This window comes from Xenopus laevis, chromosome 3S (assembly GCF_017654675.1).
Source record: "Xenopus laevis strain J_2021 chromosome 3S, Xenopus_laevis_v10.1, whole genome shotgun sequence".
Taxonomy (NCBI): Eukaryota; Metazoa; Chordata; class Amphibia; order Anura; family Pipidae; genus Xenopus; species Xenopus laevis.
Genome location: NC_054376.1, coordinates 2054847 through 2071195, shown reverse-complemented (window position 1 = coordinate 2071195; position 16349 = coordinate 2054847). Strand labels below are relative to the sequence as shown.

The 16349-nt window shown below is 43.3% G+C and overlaps 1 protein-coding gene across 3 annotated transcripts in view; it reads right to left on the bottom strand.

Annotated features, from left to right (window-relative positions):
- Nucleotides 1-208: 208 nt before the first annotated feature.
- The window catches only part of LOC108712531 (PHD finger protein 21B), a 45474-nt gene continuing 29333 nt past the window's right edge, over nt 209-16349 (bottom strand). For 2 of the 3 annotated variants that reach the window (XM_018254749.2, XM_018254751.2), the window contains exons 2-13: nt 15145-15426; nt 13207-13299; nt 12774-13118; nt 10850-10978; nt 10530-10581; nt 8115-8191; nt 7755-7806; nt 6489-6511; nt 5592-5750; nt 5346-5418; nt 4924-5027; nt 209-3283 (exon numbers count right to left, since the gene is read on the bottom strand). In XM_018254749.2, coding sequence (XP_018110238.1) covers nt 3032-3283; nt 4924-5027; nt 5346-5418; nt 5592-5750; nt 6489-6511; nt 7755-7806; nt 8115-8191; nt 10530-10581; nt 10850-10978; nt 12774-13118; nt 13207-13299; nt 15145-15426 — 1641 coding nt within the window. In that variant the 3' untranslated portion in view covers nt 209-3031. The remainder of the gene's footprint in view (nt 3284-4923; nt 5028-5345; nt 5419-5591; nt 5751-6488; nt 6512-7754; nt 7807-8114; nt 8192-10529; nt 10582-10849; nt 10979-12773; nt 13119-13206; nt 13300-15144; nt 15427-16349) is intronic. The other variant, XM_018254750.2, reaches the window with a different exon arrangement.

Here is a 16349-nt window from a genome sequence, read left to right as displayed (position 1 = left end):
TCATAAAATGACAACAGGAAACAATTTGTACAATTCTGCAAACATTTCGGTTTATATTTTTACTCCTTCGCCCCCTTCATCGCAACCAATGAGCTTTTCTAGTTCAAGTCCGGTTAGAATAAAGAAAGGCGGCATCTGATTGGCTGCCACTGTGGGTCCCTTGCCCCGCCCACCGGTCTCTACAGGCAAATTTAAAGAAACAGAGACAAAATATTCAATCATTTAATGCATCATATAGAAGTAAAACTACATTGGCATATTTAGGACAAACACTTTATTCTCTCTATGCACACCATCAAATGGACTGTTCCCTGTTTGGGCGCCGGAGAGGAGCCCAAAAGCGTCGCTTTTTTACTAAATTCTTAGTTTCTTTTTCCCCTTTCGGCACTTGAGGGAATAACAGTAAAAGAAAAAAACTACTTTTACCAGTCCCACATACATGGTTTGTTTATCTCCGAAATCCCTCGCATTTTCTAGCTGCACATTTCTGTCAAATTTAAATAAAATATTGAAAAATAAAAAAACAAAAAGCGGCATCTGAATGCAACGTATCACAATTGTGTTTCAAGTCATTTGTTCGTCGTTGGTAAAAGAATATAAAAAGAATCTCGTTCAACCCAGTGTTGCGTGTATTAAAATAGATCTGTATAGTACTGCACAGTATCTCCCGGAGGCGTGGAACACAAAAATAAATGCTTGGGATTCTTCTTCCCCTTTAAAAAGCTTCCGATAGGCTGGAGCCTCAGCTGCCTGTCTCGTCGGGGGCTTCCTACACACGAAAGCAAACTCTCAATATGAGATCAATCAATTAGGAATTAGAATAATAAGCAGCCGGTGATACCTGAAAAGAAAATCATAAATAAAAGTGATGCTTCCCCTTTAAAAAAAAAAAATGGATGCGACCATGGGTATCGAGTAAAGGCAGTTTATAGCAATATGCAAAGTTAATACAGCAATGATGCAACTGCCATGATTATCAGTGAGTGGCACCCACAGCTGTCAATCAATACCCGTCAGGGTCGCTATCTCAGCCCTTAAAGGGGTTGTTCGCCTTTAAATATAATTAGAGTATGATGTAGAGAGGGATATTCTGAGACAACTGCCAATTTGTTTACATTTTTTATTATCTATGGTTTGGGAGTTATTTAGATTCGTATCCAGCAGGTCTCCGGTTTGCCGTTTCCGCCATGCGGTTGCTAGGGCCCAAATCAACCTAGCAACCATGCGCAGATTTGAATAAGAGACTGGGATACGGATAGGAGAGGCCTAAAAAAACCCAATAACAATTAATGCGTAGCCTTCCAGAGCACTTGGTTTTTAGATGGGGTCAGCGACCCCTGTTTGAAATCTGGAAAAGGTAAGTCATTCTAAAACTAAAAATTGAATTTTTTTTTTAACATACTTAAAGTTAATTTAAAGGTGAACCATACAGCCCACATAAGTCATGCAGCTAAGGGGGTTGCCCCTTACAGAAGGGATGATGCAGCCACCCCCATTAGGGTTTCAAGACGAACCTATAGAAGGTGAATTTGGATCCCTCCCGTTTAAGCTCTAGATCATTCACATCAGAGGAATCACCTTAGATACACACAAAATACAAATAAAGGGGAAGTAAAGCTCAAAAATTTGTCTGTGATGTTTCTGTACCAGTCCAATGCCCTTTAGCAGGGACGATCCATTGGAGGAGAGCTGAGCTAAGGGAGCCAAACACAATATACAGTACATATAAACCTCGTTTTCTACTTAATGATTTCCCACGATCCCTAAGCTTAGCTTCTCCCCACTGAGCATGTGCAGTGCCGCCGACTCACACAAAATATGCCTGACAAGATCCAAGATGGGGAGCAACTGGATCATTACTGTTCTAGGGCTGGTACAGTCTATAAAATACAGCCTCTCTGATTCAGGCTTTAGTTCCCCTTTAAATCACTCGGCAACATAGACCTTTATTGCAACAGGAAGATCACCGAGCTCTAAAAAACCATTAGAAGCTTTTTTTTTATCCTTCAAGCAGTAAATAAATACATAATATTAAAAAATAAGAAAAAAAACAAAAATAAATAATTCTCATATAAAAAAAAAAATTGATATGCGTGACGGGAAACTGTTACATGAAACCGTTAATTTTCTTTTTTTTTCTAACCCCCCTTGTACCATAAAAAGCGGATAAATTCTGCCGGAAAAAAAAAATGAATTAAAAATAAAAATCATCTTGCTTTCACATTTCCTATTTTACAGTAAAAACTCAGTACAAAAAAAGGTCAAGTTTGTTTGTTTGGTTTTTTGTTTTTTTTGGCATATTGTCTGTACTGGCAAGAAAAGAAAAAATATTATTTTTTTTTTTAATCCGTTAGCAAAATCTAAATAAATCGGCCAAATATAACTACTTTTTGTTGAAAATCTTTCAAACAAAAAAAACCCCCTTCCATGAGAAAAATACATCGATAGCAAAATAAGTAGAAAGTAAAGTTTTTTTCGGTTGTTCAGACAAGCGTGAAAATACTTCAATAATATCCCCCCCCCCAAGGCCAAGTTTTGGACAGTTTTATAGAACTGTATTAATACTGAAAAAAACATTTTTTTTTTGTTTGAAGGCTCCGAGTTTCGCCAAACACAACCCTTTTTTTTTGTTGGACATTTCCCAACTGTCACCTCGCAGCAGAAGAAACATGGCGGTTGGACATAAATAGGGTTTTGAGCAGTGAAAAAAAAAATTCTATTGTTAAAATTCCCCATTTCCCTCGTTTGTATTCCCCCAAAATATATCCTCGCCCCTCCCCGTCCCCCTCTAAATCTACCGTATATTTGTCCTTTATTTATTTCTCATGGTCGTTCTGAAACAGAAATCCCCTTCGAAGACACGACTCTTCCCCCTCGGCCATTTTTGTTTTTTGCTTAAAGTTTTTTGTTTGTTAAATTCAGAAGAATTTTAAGGCCAAAGTAAAGGAACAGAAGAAAGTGACAGCCCCCCGACAGCCCTCTGTTTTTTCCTCTTCTTGGCAACGATTTGCTGAAATGACAGTTTGATGGGTCACTTGTTGCTCACAGACGGCTGCAGGACTTTGTGGAAAGCGGTGTTGGCGGCGGCAGAGGCAGCTGATGGTTTGATCCAAGAGACAGTGAATGGAGAGGAGGAAGAGGATGAAGAGGAGGAGGTGGTTGTCATGGTGACCTGGATCATCTGCTCATTCTGGATGAGTTGAATGAGAGTTTTGAGGCGTTCCAGAGAGCACTGGGTTCCTTTCTGCTGGACCAGCAACTTGTTCTTTAGCTCCAAGCATTTCTGTCACACAAAGATACAAAAACAAAAATTGTAAGCTCACTGGGGCAGGGACTGATGGGAATGTGATAGGGACCTTAGATTGTAAGCTCACTGGGGCAGGAACTGATGGGAATGTGATAGGGACCTTAGATTGTAAGCTCACTGGGGCAGGAACTGATGGGAATGTGATAGGGACCTTAGATTGTAAGCTCACTGGGGCAGGGACTGATGGGAATGTAATAGGGACCTTAGATTGTAAACTCACTGGGACAGGGACTGATGGAATGTGATAGGGACCTTAGATTGTAAGCTCACTGGGGCAGGGACTGATGGGAATGTGATAGGGACCTTAGATTGTAAACTCACTGGGACAGGGACTGATGGAATGTGATAGGGACCTTAGATTGTAAACTTGCTGGGGCAGGAACTGATGGGAATGTGATAGGGACCTTAGACTGTAAACTCACTGGGGCAGGGACTGATGGAAATGTGATAGGGACCTTAGATTGTAAGCTCACTGGGGCAGGGACTGATGGGAATGTGATAGGGACCTTAGATTGTAAGCTCACTGGGACAGGGACTGATGGGAATGTGATAGGGACCTTAGATTGTAAACTCACTGGGGCAGGGACTGATGGGAATGTGATAGGGACCTTAGATTGTAAGCTCACTGGGACAGGGACTGATGGGAATGTGATAGGGACCTTAGATTGTAAACTCACTGGGGCAGGGACTGATGGGAATGTGATAGGGACCTTAGATTATAAGATCACTGAACTGATGGGAATGTGATAGGGCCTTAGATTGTAAATTCACTGGGGCAGGAACTGATGGGAATGTGATAGGGACCTTAGATTGTAAGTTCACTGGGGCAGGAACTGATGGGAATGTGATAGGGACCTTAGATTGTAAGATCACTGGGGCAGGGACTGATGGGAATGTGATAGGGACCTTAGATTGTAATCTCACTGGGGCAGGAACTGATGGGAATGTGATAGGGACCTTAGATTGTAAACTCACTGGGGCAGGGACTGATGGGAATGTGATAGGGACCTTAGATTGTAAGCTCACTGGGGCAGGGACTGATGGGAATGTGATACGGACCTTAGATTGTAAGCTCACTGGGGCAGGAACTGATGGGAATGTGATAGGGACATTAGATTGTAAGCTCACTGGGGCAGGAACTGATGGGAATGTGATAGGGACATTAGATTGTAAGATCACCGGGACAGGGACTGATGGGAATGTGATAGGGACCTTAGATTGTAAGCTCACTGGGACAGGGACTAATGGGAATGTGATAGGGACCTTAGATTGTAAGCTCACTGGGGCAGGGACTGATGGGAATGTGATAGGGACCTTAGCTTGTAAGCTCATTGGGACAAGGACTGATGGGAATGTGATAGGGACCTTAGATTGTAAGTTCACTGGGGCAGGGACTGATGGGAATGTGATAGGGACCTTAGATTGTAAGCTCACTGGGGCAGGGGCTGATGGGAATGTGATAGGGACCTTAGATTGTAAGCTCACTGGGGCAGGGACTGATGGGAATGTGATAGGGACCTTAGATTGTGAGCTCATTGGGGCAGGGACGAGATCTTGCCTGATGACAATCAGTGCATAAAGGGGAGGGAATATTGGGGGGCTGTGGGCACAATCACCTTCATGGTGTTATTCAGCAGTCGCTCCTGATCCTCAAGCTGCCGCTGTTCGTTCTTCAGTTCGTTGCTTTTCTTTTGCAGTTTTCTCTTCTCCTCTTCTTTTACTGTGAGATGTTGAATAGAGGGGTTCAACATAGAAAACTCAGTTACCCCCAGAAATTGCAATACCCCCCCCTCCATTTAATGCCCAGACAGACTTGATTTCATTTCTTTATTTATTTCTAATATTAACCTTTTCTTAATGCTCCTCCCCCAAACATTCCCTCTCCTCCCCCAAACATTCACTCTCCTCCCTTCACCGCTCACTCATGCCCCGAGTCCCTGACTGACAGTACAATCAGTTGGTTGCAGGGGATTTGTGTTATGGAATGTCTGACCGATGTGCAATTTTGGGGGTGTCAATAAGAGAATATAGTCTGTACCTGATTTGTGGGTGACGTACGACTGGACTAATGTAAGGGCCCCGCTCCATGGCGCCGTGTCTTTCTTTAATAGCTGATTAAAACAAAATATCACATGATTAATTACAAGTTTCCACATCTCTGCCTCATATTTTAAAGAAGAAGGAGGTCACTGCCCTAAAAGGCTGACAATCTAACCAATACGCACAAGTACTTGTCAATGTGCTGCAATGAGGATTCTACCGAACATCAAGCAAAACATTTTACCTTTTGTTGGCACTTTGGACACAACCAGACTCCTTTGGGTGGTACTTTTAATGGCGGGTCCAGACAATCTAAATGATAAGCTCTTGGGCACGTGCCGCACGTCTGCAGCTCACGGTCTCGTTTGCATGCGGAGCAGTATTCATCATGTGTGATCTCATGCTGGGAATTAAAAACATTAATGTTATATGCACACATCCAACATGAAGCAGCAGTCCTGTCCTGCTTTATGGCAGCTGAGATTCTAGCTATCTGTATAACAGAACATTCTGTCCCAGTGGCTGCACAGATCCTATCTGATCCCCATTGTAAGCAGCAGTCCTGTCCTGCTTTATGGCAGCTGAGATTCTAGCTATCTGTATAACAGAACATTCTGTCCCAGTGGCTGCACAGATCCTATCTGGTCCCCATTGTAAGCAGCAGTCCTGTCCTGCTTTATGGCAGCTGAGATTCTAGCTATCTGTATAACAGAACATTCTGTCCCAGTGGCTGCACAGATCCTATCTGATCCCCATTGTAAGCAGCAGTCCTGTCCTGCTTTATGGCAGCTGAGATTCTAGCTATCTGTATAACAGAACATTCTGTCCCAGTGGCTGCACAGATCCTATCTGATCCCCATTGTAAGCAGCAGTCCTGTCCTGCTTTATGGCAGCTGAGATTCTAGCTATCTGTATAACAGAACATTCTGTCCCAGTGGCTGCACAGATCCTATCTGATCCCCATTGTAAGCAGCAGTCCTGCCCTGCTTTATGGCAGCTGAGATTCTAGCTATCTGTATAACAGATACAATGGCACAGATCGTATGCTATAAAAGTAAATTATTATTGACCTTTTAGGAATGTGAATATACATTTCAGAAATAAAAGACATTGCCATCAATTTGAATATCATGGCACCTACCTTCCAAAATAGATCCTCATTGGCTTGCAGGTAAAAAAAGGGGTGACAAGATTAGTGGTCGGTAAAAAAAAGCCCTATCCATTAAGGGGCCTTTAAGTGGTTAAAAAGAAGTTCTCTAAACATTCATTTCAATTGTGATATTGACATTCCGAGATCATCTGCCAATGGTTGAAGACCAATTATATATCAATAACCGTTACTAGGAATAATTTCACTTTATTAAAACCATAGTCTATTTATATGAAATCTGCAGGTGCCAGAGGATAAAGTGCAACAAAAATAAAGACACGTGGAACCTGCTACGTCCATTCAAATAAACTGGCGGTATTAGCTGGTCTTGTAAAAGGATTGTTAAGGCAGCCAAAAAGCAACACCCATTGTTGCTCGCATGAATAAGGGGGGCATGTTAAATGAGAATTAAAGCCTAAAAATTAATACAACTAAAAATGTCATATTTTATAAAGTGAAATGATCCAGGACTTCAATGATCACCACTAATTATCCAGCAGAAAATGAGCTTCCCTGGCTGTAATATAAGCTGATGCTACAGGTTTGCTGATTATTCAATTCTGATGCTAATTGCACTGGTTTCTGTGCTGCCATGTAGTAATTATGTGTATTAATTACTAATCAGCCTTATATTGTGACATTTCTATTCTATGTGTACTGTATATTGTGAGTGGCTCCCTAAGCTCAGTAAGTGACAGCAGCACAGAGCATGTGCATTGAATCAGCAGAAAAGAAGATGGGGAGCTACTGGGGCATCTTTGGAGACATAGATCTTTACTGCTAAAGGGCTGTGGTTGCCTTGGGCACAAAACATCATGTACAACATTTCTACCTACTTCTTTAGTTAGGCTTTAGTTCTCCCACCAATTAGTGGTGTGCTTATAAGGACAGAGACACACACTTCTTCGGGGCGACTAATCTTCCCGAACTGCCTTCCCGCAGGCTAGTATGTAAATCGCAGGCGGGATGGCACTCGGAGCACTTCATTTTCCGAAGACGCTCGTCCTTGTGAGGCAACTTCAGAAAACGAAGCACTCAGAGTGCCACCCCGTCGGTGATTTGCATTGAAGCCAGCGGGAAGGCAGTTCTGGGAGATTAGTCGCCCCGAAGAAGAGGAGATTTGTCACCGGGCGACTAATCTCCCCGAATCTGAGCGTGTCTCCGCCTTAAAGGGATACAGGGTCTGGGTTTAGTCTGGAAACAACTGGCCTATCACACTTCACTTTCTCTATCAAACACTGAACCGCAGATACTTACCTCTCCCTGATATGAATGGGTTACTCAAATAGTTTGACGCAAAACGTTTCCGCTTGGGGGAAAAAAAGAAAAAAAAACTTAAGTTCAAGTTTTAAGAATAATAACTGTATTTAAAGACATCATCGTAGCACATACACTGCAGATATTGTTGCATTGCAATTCCAAGCATTCCAGCACCGGCGGAAGGTTACTGGGAGTGCTGGGAGTTGCATTTTGACTACAGGTTACCCTTGCAGCCCACTTATCTGAGCAGCATTTGATTATATGCAGGGAATTAAAATAAAATGGCGCTCAGATAAGGGAATCTATTACAGAAGAGGGGGTGTGTGTGTAGTAAGCCCAAAAGCTTAGATCAGATACCTCAGGTTCAAGGAGTCCGCTATAGGCCGGATTGGCTGTGCTCCTCCTCTTTCGCTCGTGACGTTTGCTTTGGATCTCTGTAACCGTGGAAACGACATTAGTGATTTTTTGCATGCAGCACAAAGTCAAGGAGAGGCTCAGCAATGAACACACATGAATGAGTCTGGGGTGGGGGGTATTTTAACCCACTGCTCCTTCCCTGGGCACCCCCCCCCCCCATGGTACACCACTATGGTATTAAAGGGTCCTTTAGTGCAGAAATAAGATTTATAATATTTTTCAATGACTTCCCATTTGGGTTAGGGACCCAGTAAATTGATATATTTAGCCAATATATTTCTTATATGTGGCCCTGCCGTGCACAATCCCTCCGTTTCATTAAAGGAGGTTAATACAATAAGTTCCACGGACGCTCCTGAAAAATGGATCAACGATTGTAATCCTGGCGGTACAAAACGGATTGTGCTACTTGGTAACAGATGATCGATACGGCTTTAAAGGGTAAGTCAAGGCTTCCTGTCAAGTTAGGGAATCTGTTGCAATACACAACTTTCTAGTATATATTTATTTATTTATTTTGGCTCTCTATTTAGGAGCTATGAGTTCTGGTTCCTCCAGACTTAAGGTGGTCATACACGGGCCGATATAAACTGCCGATAGATTAAGACGGCAGCTTATTGCGTAGTGTATGGGCCCTCCGATGGGCTTCCCCGATCAACATCGACCAGATGGGTTTAAAAAACCCATTGGATCGAGGACCGCATCTGCTCGTTGATGTGGTCCTCAATCCGATCCGCTCATATACTTCCCGTTGCGATCCAATCGTTGGGCTCTAGGGCCCATGATTGGATCAGCCCGATATCGCCCACCTCTCCCAGTGCATGGCCACCTATATCCTGATACAGCCACTGTGCTCCTTCCTCTCTTCAACAGGAGCCAATCGGCAGCAAGTACATGCAGTGCCTGACAATGACATCACCATCAGTAGTCACTCTGATTGGCTCCATCCGAAAAGAGGGCAGAGGATGCTGCAGTGACTGCAATGATATTAACAAGATATTATTATTAACATGTATTTATATAGCGCCAACATATTTCGCAGCACTGTAGGATATCAGACCGTTTGAGTATAACCCTTACCAATGCAAAAAATAATATATATATATATATATATATATATATATATATATATATATATATATATATATATATATATATATATATATATTAGAAAGCTGTATATTCAGAAGGGATTCTAACACAATGCCTTAAAGGGATACTGTCATGGGAAAAAATATTTTTTTCAAAATGAATCAGTTAATAGTGCTGCTCCAGCAGAATTCTGCACTGAAATCCATTTCTCAAAAGAGCAAACAGATTTTTTTATATTCAATTTTGAAATCTGACATGGGGCTAGACATTTTGTCAATTTCCCAGCTGCCCCTCGTCATGTGACTTGTGCCTGCACTTTAGGAGAGAAATGCTTTCTGGCAGGCTGCTGTTTTTCCTTCTCAATGTAACTGAATGTGTCTCAGTGGGACATGGGTTTTTACTATTGAGTGTTGTTCTTAGATCTACCAGGCAGCTGTTATCTTGTGTTAAGGTGGCCATAGACTCAAAGATCCGCTCGTTTGGCGACATCGCCAAACGAGCGGATCTTTCCCCGATATGCCACTAACGGCATGGCTATATCGGGGGTAATCGAATCGAATTACGATGCGCCAAGGGGCTCCGACGGGTCGGTCGAGTAAAAATCCAACCTTCCCGATCGATATCGTGGCCAGATATCGATCGGGAAAACCTGTCGGAAGCCCCCATACACGGGCAGATAAGCTGTCAAATCGGTCCAAACGACCGATATCGGCAGCTTTATCTGCCCGTCTATGGCCACCATTAGGGAGCTGCTATCTGGTTACCTTCCTATTGTTCATTTGTTTGGCTGCTGGGGGGGAAAAGGGAGGGGGTGATATCAGTCCAACTTGCAGTACAGCAGTAAAGAGAGATTGAAGTTTATCAGAGCACAAGTCACATGACCAGGGGCAGCTGGGAAATTGACAATATGTCTAGCCCCATGTCAGATTTCAAAATTGAATATAAAAAAATCTGTTTGCTCTTTTGAGAAATGGATTTCAGTGCAGAATTCTGCTGGAGCAGCACTATTAACTGATTCATTTTGAAAAAAATTTTTTTTCCCATGACAGTATCCCTTTAACCTGATGAAAGGTCTTCACTTCTCCTTTAACTCTGCATGTTTTAGTTAACAAGTTAGTAATGCCAAAAACGTTGTACCTGTGTTTCTGGGGAAAATGTGTTGTTTTTTTGTGGAAGTGCACCGAAAAAGTGCCAGTTTGCTGTCAGCCAAAGAATGAACAGTCCCCAGTTTTGTACATTTAGTTAGTGAAAGGGTTGCCTTACCTTCCAAATGTTCCGTGGTGACGAGGCCCAGTGCTACCATGAAGGCAATTTTCTAGGCAAAAAAAATAAAAAAGCAAAGAATGTTTGTGGGGCACCTCCATGCGCAGGATCAGAGAATCCAGCAGAAGAGACAGGAGTAACAACATATTAAAGTATATTCAGAGATGCTCTAAAGGCTGTCGGGTTCATTACAGACATTTCTTGAAGTCGTATAACTAAAGGCCATAAACAAAGGTGATGTGTATGGAGGCATTTGTCCAATATCTGGCCCAATGCTGAATGGAAACTCACAGATTATACCCAAAATATATGTTTTTTACCTCTGGATTCTCTTCCTTTTTCTTTTTGGCAGCTGGGGGTCCCTGAGGTCTCTGCGTCTCTTCTGAAAGCTTCTTGATCTCAGTTTTGCATTCTGGCTGGCTCTGGATTTGAGGCTGAATAATGATAACCTGCGAAAGGTAAAGCATCACATCAGTATCGGAGCGAGAGAAAAAAACAGCAGAGGAGCAAACTGAGCATGCTCAAGCCCTAGCCCTGGAGGTTTAAAGGAGAAGGAAAGTAAAAAATTGAATCCTACTTTATTGCCTGTCCCACCAGGCCCCCTCCTGAAACGATGTGGTAAAAACTTGCATTACACTGCTGCATCTGAGCACTAACACTCCGAAGTTATGGCGCTTGTAACAGTTTGGCGCGGCCATATTCAAATAGGCGCGTCACTTCCGCCCTGCGCTCTGTTGTTAATGCGCATGTTTGATCTCAGCTCCTTAGCGATGACGAGCGGAGGTGTCATGTGACCGCATCGTCATCGCTGCACATAGAAGAAAAATGATTCTAGTGCGCATGCGCAGGGCACGGATGCAAACGATTGCGCATGCGTGTGCCCTATTCAGAAGCATTTGTGGACAGAAACAAAGGTATGCTATTTCATACATGCTTACACTTTTTTAAAAAAACGATTGCAGCTAAAAGATTGAGTGAAAATCTAATGGGAGATTGCTTGCTGGTACTTATAGGCAACACTTACAGCTTAAGTAATTTTTTGGCTTTCCTTCTCCTTTAAGCTGAAAACAGGAAGTCTGATACAGAAGCCCATGAGTACACAATAGAAGGAGAGAGGAACAAACTGAGCATGCTCAAGCCCTAGCCCTGGAGGTTTAAGCTGAAAACAGTTAGTCTGATACAGAAGCCCATGAGTACACAATAGAAGGAGAGAGGAACAAACTGAGCATGCTCAAGCCCTAGCCCTGGAGATTTAAGCTGAAAACAGTTAGTCTGATACAGAAGCCCATGAGTACACAATAGAAGGAGAGAGGAACAAACTGAGCATGCTCAAGCCCTAGCCCTGGAGGATTAAGCTGAAAAAAGTAAGTCTGATACAGAAGACCATGAGTACACAATAGAAGGAGAGAGGAGCAAACTGAGCATGCTCAAGCCCTAGCCCTGGAGGTTTAAGCTGAAAACAGTTAGTCTGATACAGAAGCCCATGAGTACACAATAGAAGGAAAGAAATGTGATGTTTGACAGAGGACTCAGAGCAGCATTACTTTGAGGGGTTACTGGTGTATTTATATAGACCTTTCTGATAAAGCTTACTTACTTTTAGCTTTTCCTTCTCCTTTAACAAACCAGCTTTATCTATGAATTAGGGATGTACCAAATTCACTTTTTTGGGATTCAGCAGAATCCCTGAATCCTTCGTGAAAGATTCGGCGGAATACCGATCCTAATGCAAATTAGAGGCAGGAAAGTAAAAGGTGGGAAAAATGTTTTTTTACTTCCTTGATTTGTGACGAAAAGTCACGTGATTTCCCTTCCCACACTTAATTTACATATGCAAAATAGTATTCGGTTGGGCCATGCACAAGGATTCGGCCGAATCTGAATCCTGCTGAAAAAGGCAGAATCCTGAACCAAATCCTGGATTTGGTGCATCCCTACTATAGATGTAAAAAGCCTATACAACCTTCCACCCATTCAGTCTCAGCTCTGTATCTGGAATCTGATTGGCCGTGAGCGACACTGGCCTGTAAATGGGACAAGAGCAGTGCTTAACCCTATGTGGGCTCTGTTGAGTGGCACCAGCTTGTATACGAGACCCAAGTATCAACATCAGCAGACAAAATTTTAAACATGAACCAATCAAAAGCGGTACAAGGATATTGGTCCAACATGCATGGAGCACAAACCATATGCAACTGGTTATTGATGCAGGATAAATAGTTGCTCTGATGGATTTGGACCCACCTTACTGTCGGCGCTGATGAGGAGCGGCTGAACTTTAATGCTGTCGTTGACCAATGAGACTGTGCTGGTGTTAATGGGACTGGCATTGCTGGGGGAAGCGGATATAATGGCATAGGCAACACCGGGGCCGCTGAGGGGCGAGGAAATCGTTGGCTCTAAAACATTCTGGGATTGGATGGTGGAAGTCGGGATGTGGCCGACCGTATTGTTGGCGATGGGAAGGGCGGGGCTGGGGTTTTTGATGCTGACGACTGTGGCTTTTTGAAAGGTAGGGGGCTGCTTGGAAGGCTGCTCTCTGCAGGGGGAGATGGAGAGGCTTTCTGGGATCAGGGTCTTTGGCCTAACCTGTAATAAAGAATAAAATAAACTGAATGTTATACACAAGGGACAATGATTTCCACATCCCATGGATTGAGGGGTCGGGGGTCCTTACCTGAGGTAGTACTGCAGGGCCGTGTCCTGCCAATCTGTGCAAGGAGCTCACCTGAGGGATTCTGATGGGCACCGCCGTTATTGTTCCCAATGCCTGGGGGAAGCAGGAGACAGAACAGTTGGCTTGGTTCATTTTATGGCCTAAACACACAGTCCATTGCCTTTCCCTTTATAGGGGTAGCAGGACGGGGAGAGAAAAAAAATGTCATGGAAACAGGAAACGTGACGATTCTTGATACTGATGTACATTAACCAAAGTCCTATGCGCAATGTATTCTGAATATGAATGGCAAAGGGAAGGGGGTTTAGCCTTGAGCAGCTTTCTTTGCTCTCGAGTGCTTTGTCCATGAGCCGCAAGGGTGAAAATATTGGAACGGAATTATTAACTCCTAAATGACAGTGGAGGGTGAACTAAAGCTTCAAAAGGAAATAGCTAAGAAATGTCATAGAAGCATAAGCTGCTCAGCCAAGAGCCCACTGAGCATGTGCAGTGCCGCTGACTCAGACAAAAGATGCTAAACAACATCCAAGATGGGGAGCTGCTGCTGGGGGGCAACTGGATCATTACTGTTCTAGGGCTGGTACAGTAAGTACAGTATATAAAATACACCATTACTGGACCTTTAATTATATCAAGCTTTGCAAGACCCAAACTGTAACCCAAACCTTAATCCTAAAAGCATGCACTTCTGACTTGAAAGTTGCCAGCACTGAGAGTGCAGAGAATACAGAAGGAAATGCCTTGGAAATGACTGATCTCTAAAGGGGGACTAAGCAATTCGATGCTACATAAAACAGATTTAAACTCAGTTTAGAGGTGACCCATTGAGCTCACACTCTGCGTCTCCAAAGCAAATCCAAGGGCTGATTGGACAGAGAAAGGCTACTCCATTCTTAAGGCTCAGTTTGTAATAAACGCAGGAATCCAGAGCAGTCTCTTCATTAATAAAATAAAAGCGAAAATGACAATCCCCCCCGAAACATAACATATTTTCCCAAATCGGTGGCATAATTTGATCATTTGGATTCTCGGCGTGCGAAAAAGAGCAATTAATGCTGCAGGCAATTAGCAGATGCCTCGGGGATACATTTCACATGAAACACAGAAATTTGTAAGATGCCGAATTATTATTATTTTATGTACAAGAAATTGTAAACAAAAAAAATACAAATTGCTGCATAAACCACATACTTGTCTGGATTCCAACACAGCCCAGCCAATGGCAAGTGCCCCTCCGATATGACTGCTAATATACCAGATGAGCAGATTTGTCCTTGGCACGTGGGCATACACTCCACCTGGACTTTTCAAAGGCGACCAATCAAAATGCATGGATGAAGCCATACACTACTTCTATACAAATGTTGTTAGACAACTCCCGGCATCTCAACAAGCACTGGGGGTTGTGGTTGAACAACAGGTGACTTTGAGGCTTGAAGTGGAGAAGCATCTGTAGAGCACCAGTTTGATTCAAACCAATCTACACATAGACGGCTTGCTAACAATATGCACCATAGTCTTCTAAAGGAATACACGGCTACAATAAGTACAATATATGGGAATTTGGCACAAAAAAAAAAGAGACTGCCCAACGCACTCAGTGTCTAAAGAAGGAGAAACGTCAGACTTAATCTGTGCCGAGATTTGAGAAAGGTTTTCTAACTGTTTTCCTAAGCAGAAGAACATCAGGCTCTTTCTTTCTCCTGACAACTTCCTTGACTACTTGCTGGTCAGACTGATCAGAAAATGACCAGCAGGTGGCGCTGTTGGAACAAAATTCATTCATATTAACAGCACATGTATCCCTTAATATCTTGGAATAAAAAGTAAATAAATAATAAATGTAAATGACAAAGTGATTAGAATAGCACTCTCATCAATTCCACATTCACTTATTTTAAAGGTTTACTCATCCATTAATGAGGATCTAAAACTCACCTGCGTATGGGATATGTTGGACACCCTCCTTGTTGCCAGATTTAAGGTCCCGCCCACCAGTTTGCCGGTAGTTTGGAGGTTGATTGGGGCGCTCTGTTCGGTGGCGTTCGCTGCCGAAGCAGCTGCGGAGTTGGTGGTCTTCTGGCCATTGAGGTGTGCGGTTACCATAGTGATGGGGGCTTTGGCCGGAACGACAGATATGGCGATGCCCTGGCCGCTGGGTGATTTGATGAGGGGGATGGGCTTGGCACTACCAACAGGACATTTTCGGACCGCCAGCTTCTGCCAGACACAGAGAGAGAGAGGAGAGAAACCAAAAAAAAAAAATGGTGAGTTGAGGCTACTATACAAACACATGCCCCCCTGATCCCTCCCATGTTTATATCTAGGTTCCTCCCACTGATGCTTCCTCACAACGAGGAGAGGTTTGCCCCATGGGCTACTGGCATTGTCCCTGCACAGAATAGAGACAAAGCTCCGGCTGCACAGAAGGGAGCAGAATCGCATCACTGCACCGCAGCTAAACCTCCAGCACCGCAGCTAAACCTCCAGCACCGCAGCTAAACCTCCAGCACCGCAGCCAATCCTCCAGCACCGCAGCCAATCCTCCAGCACCGCAGCCAATCCTCCAGCACCGCAGCCAAACCTCCAGCACCGCAGCTAAAACTCCAGCACCGCAGCTAAAACTCCAGCACCGCAGCTTAACCTCCAGCACCGCAGCCAATCCTCCAGCTACTACCAGTCTTCCCTGCTAGCAGCATTGACTTTCACCCCTCACTAGAGATTAAGCTTTCTCTGCCGACTCTGACCACCTTCCTGCAGTGAATCAGATGCACCGACCCTGGGGACCAACAGCCGCACATTACGGGGGAGCTGATAAAGCTTCTCTTTCTTATTGATACAAAAAAAGGGGGGGATTGTCCCATCTCTAAATGTGAATTTGCAGAGCAAGAGATGCCGGAATGATTTTTAATGAATAAACTAGGAAATGTTCTAAATACCTGACCCACATTTTTCACGTTCGTTATTTTATCATGCTTAGATTTTTTTCTTTTTTTGTCAATTCTTTATTTCTGAGTATATAAATCATATAAGGGGGATACAGAAAACAAAACAAAATTGTCCCCATATTCAGAATATAATAGCTCAGATAAATTCATACATTTCACGCTTATTCTCATCAAATTCTATCAGGTGCCGTCATT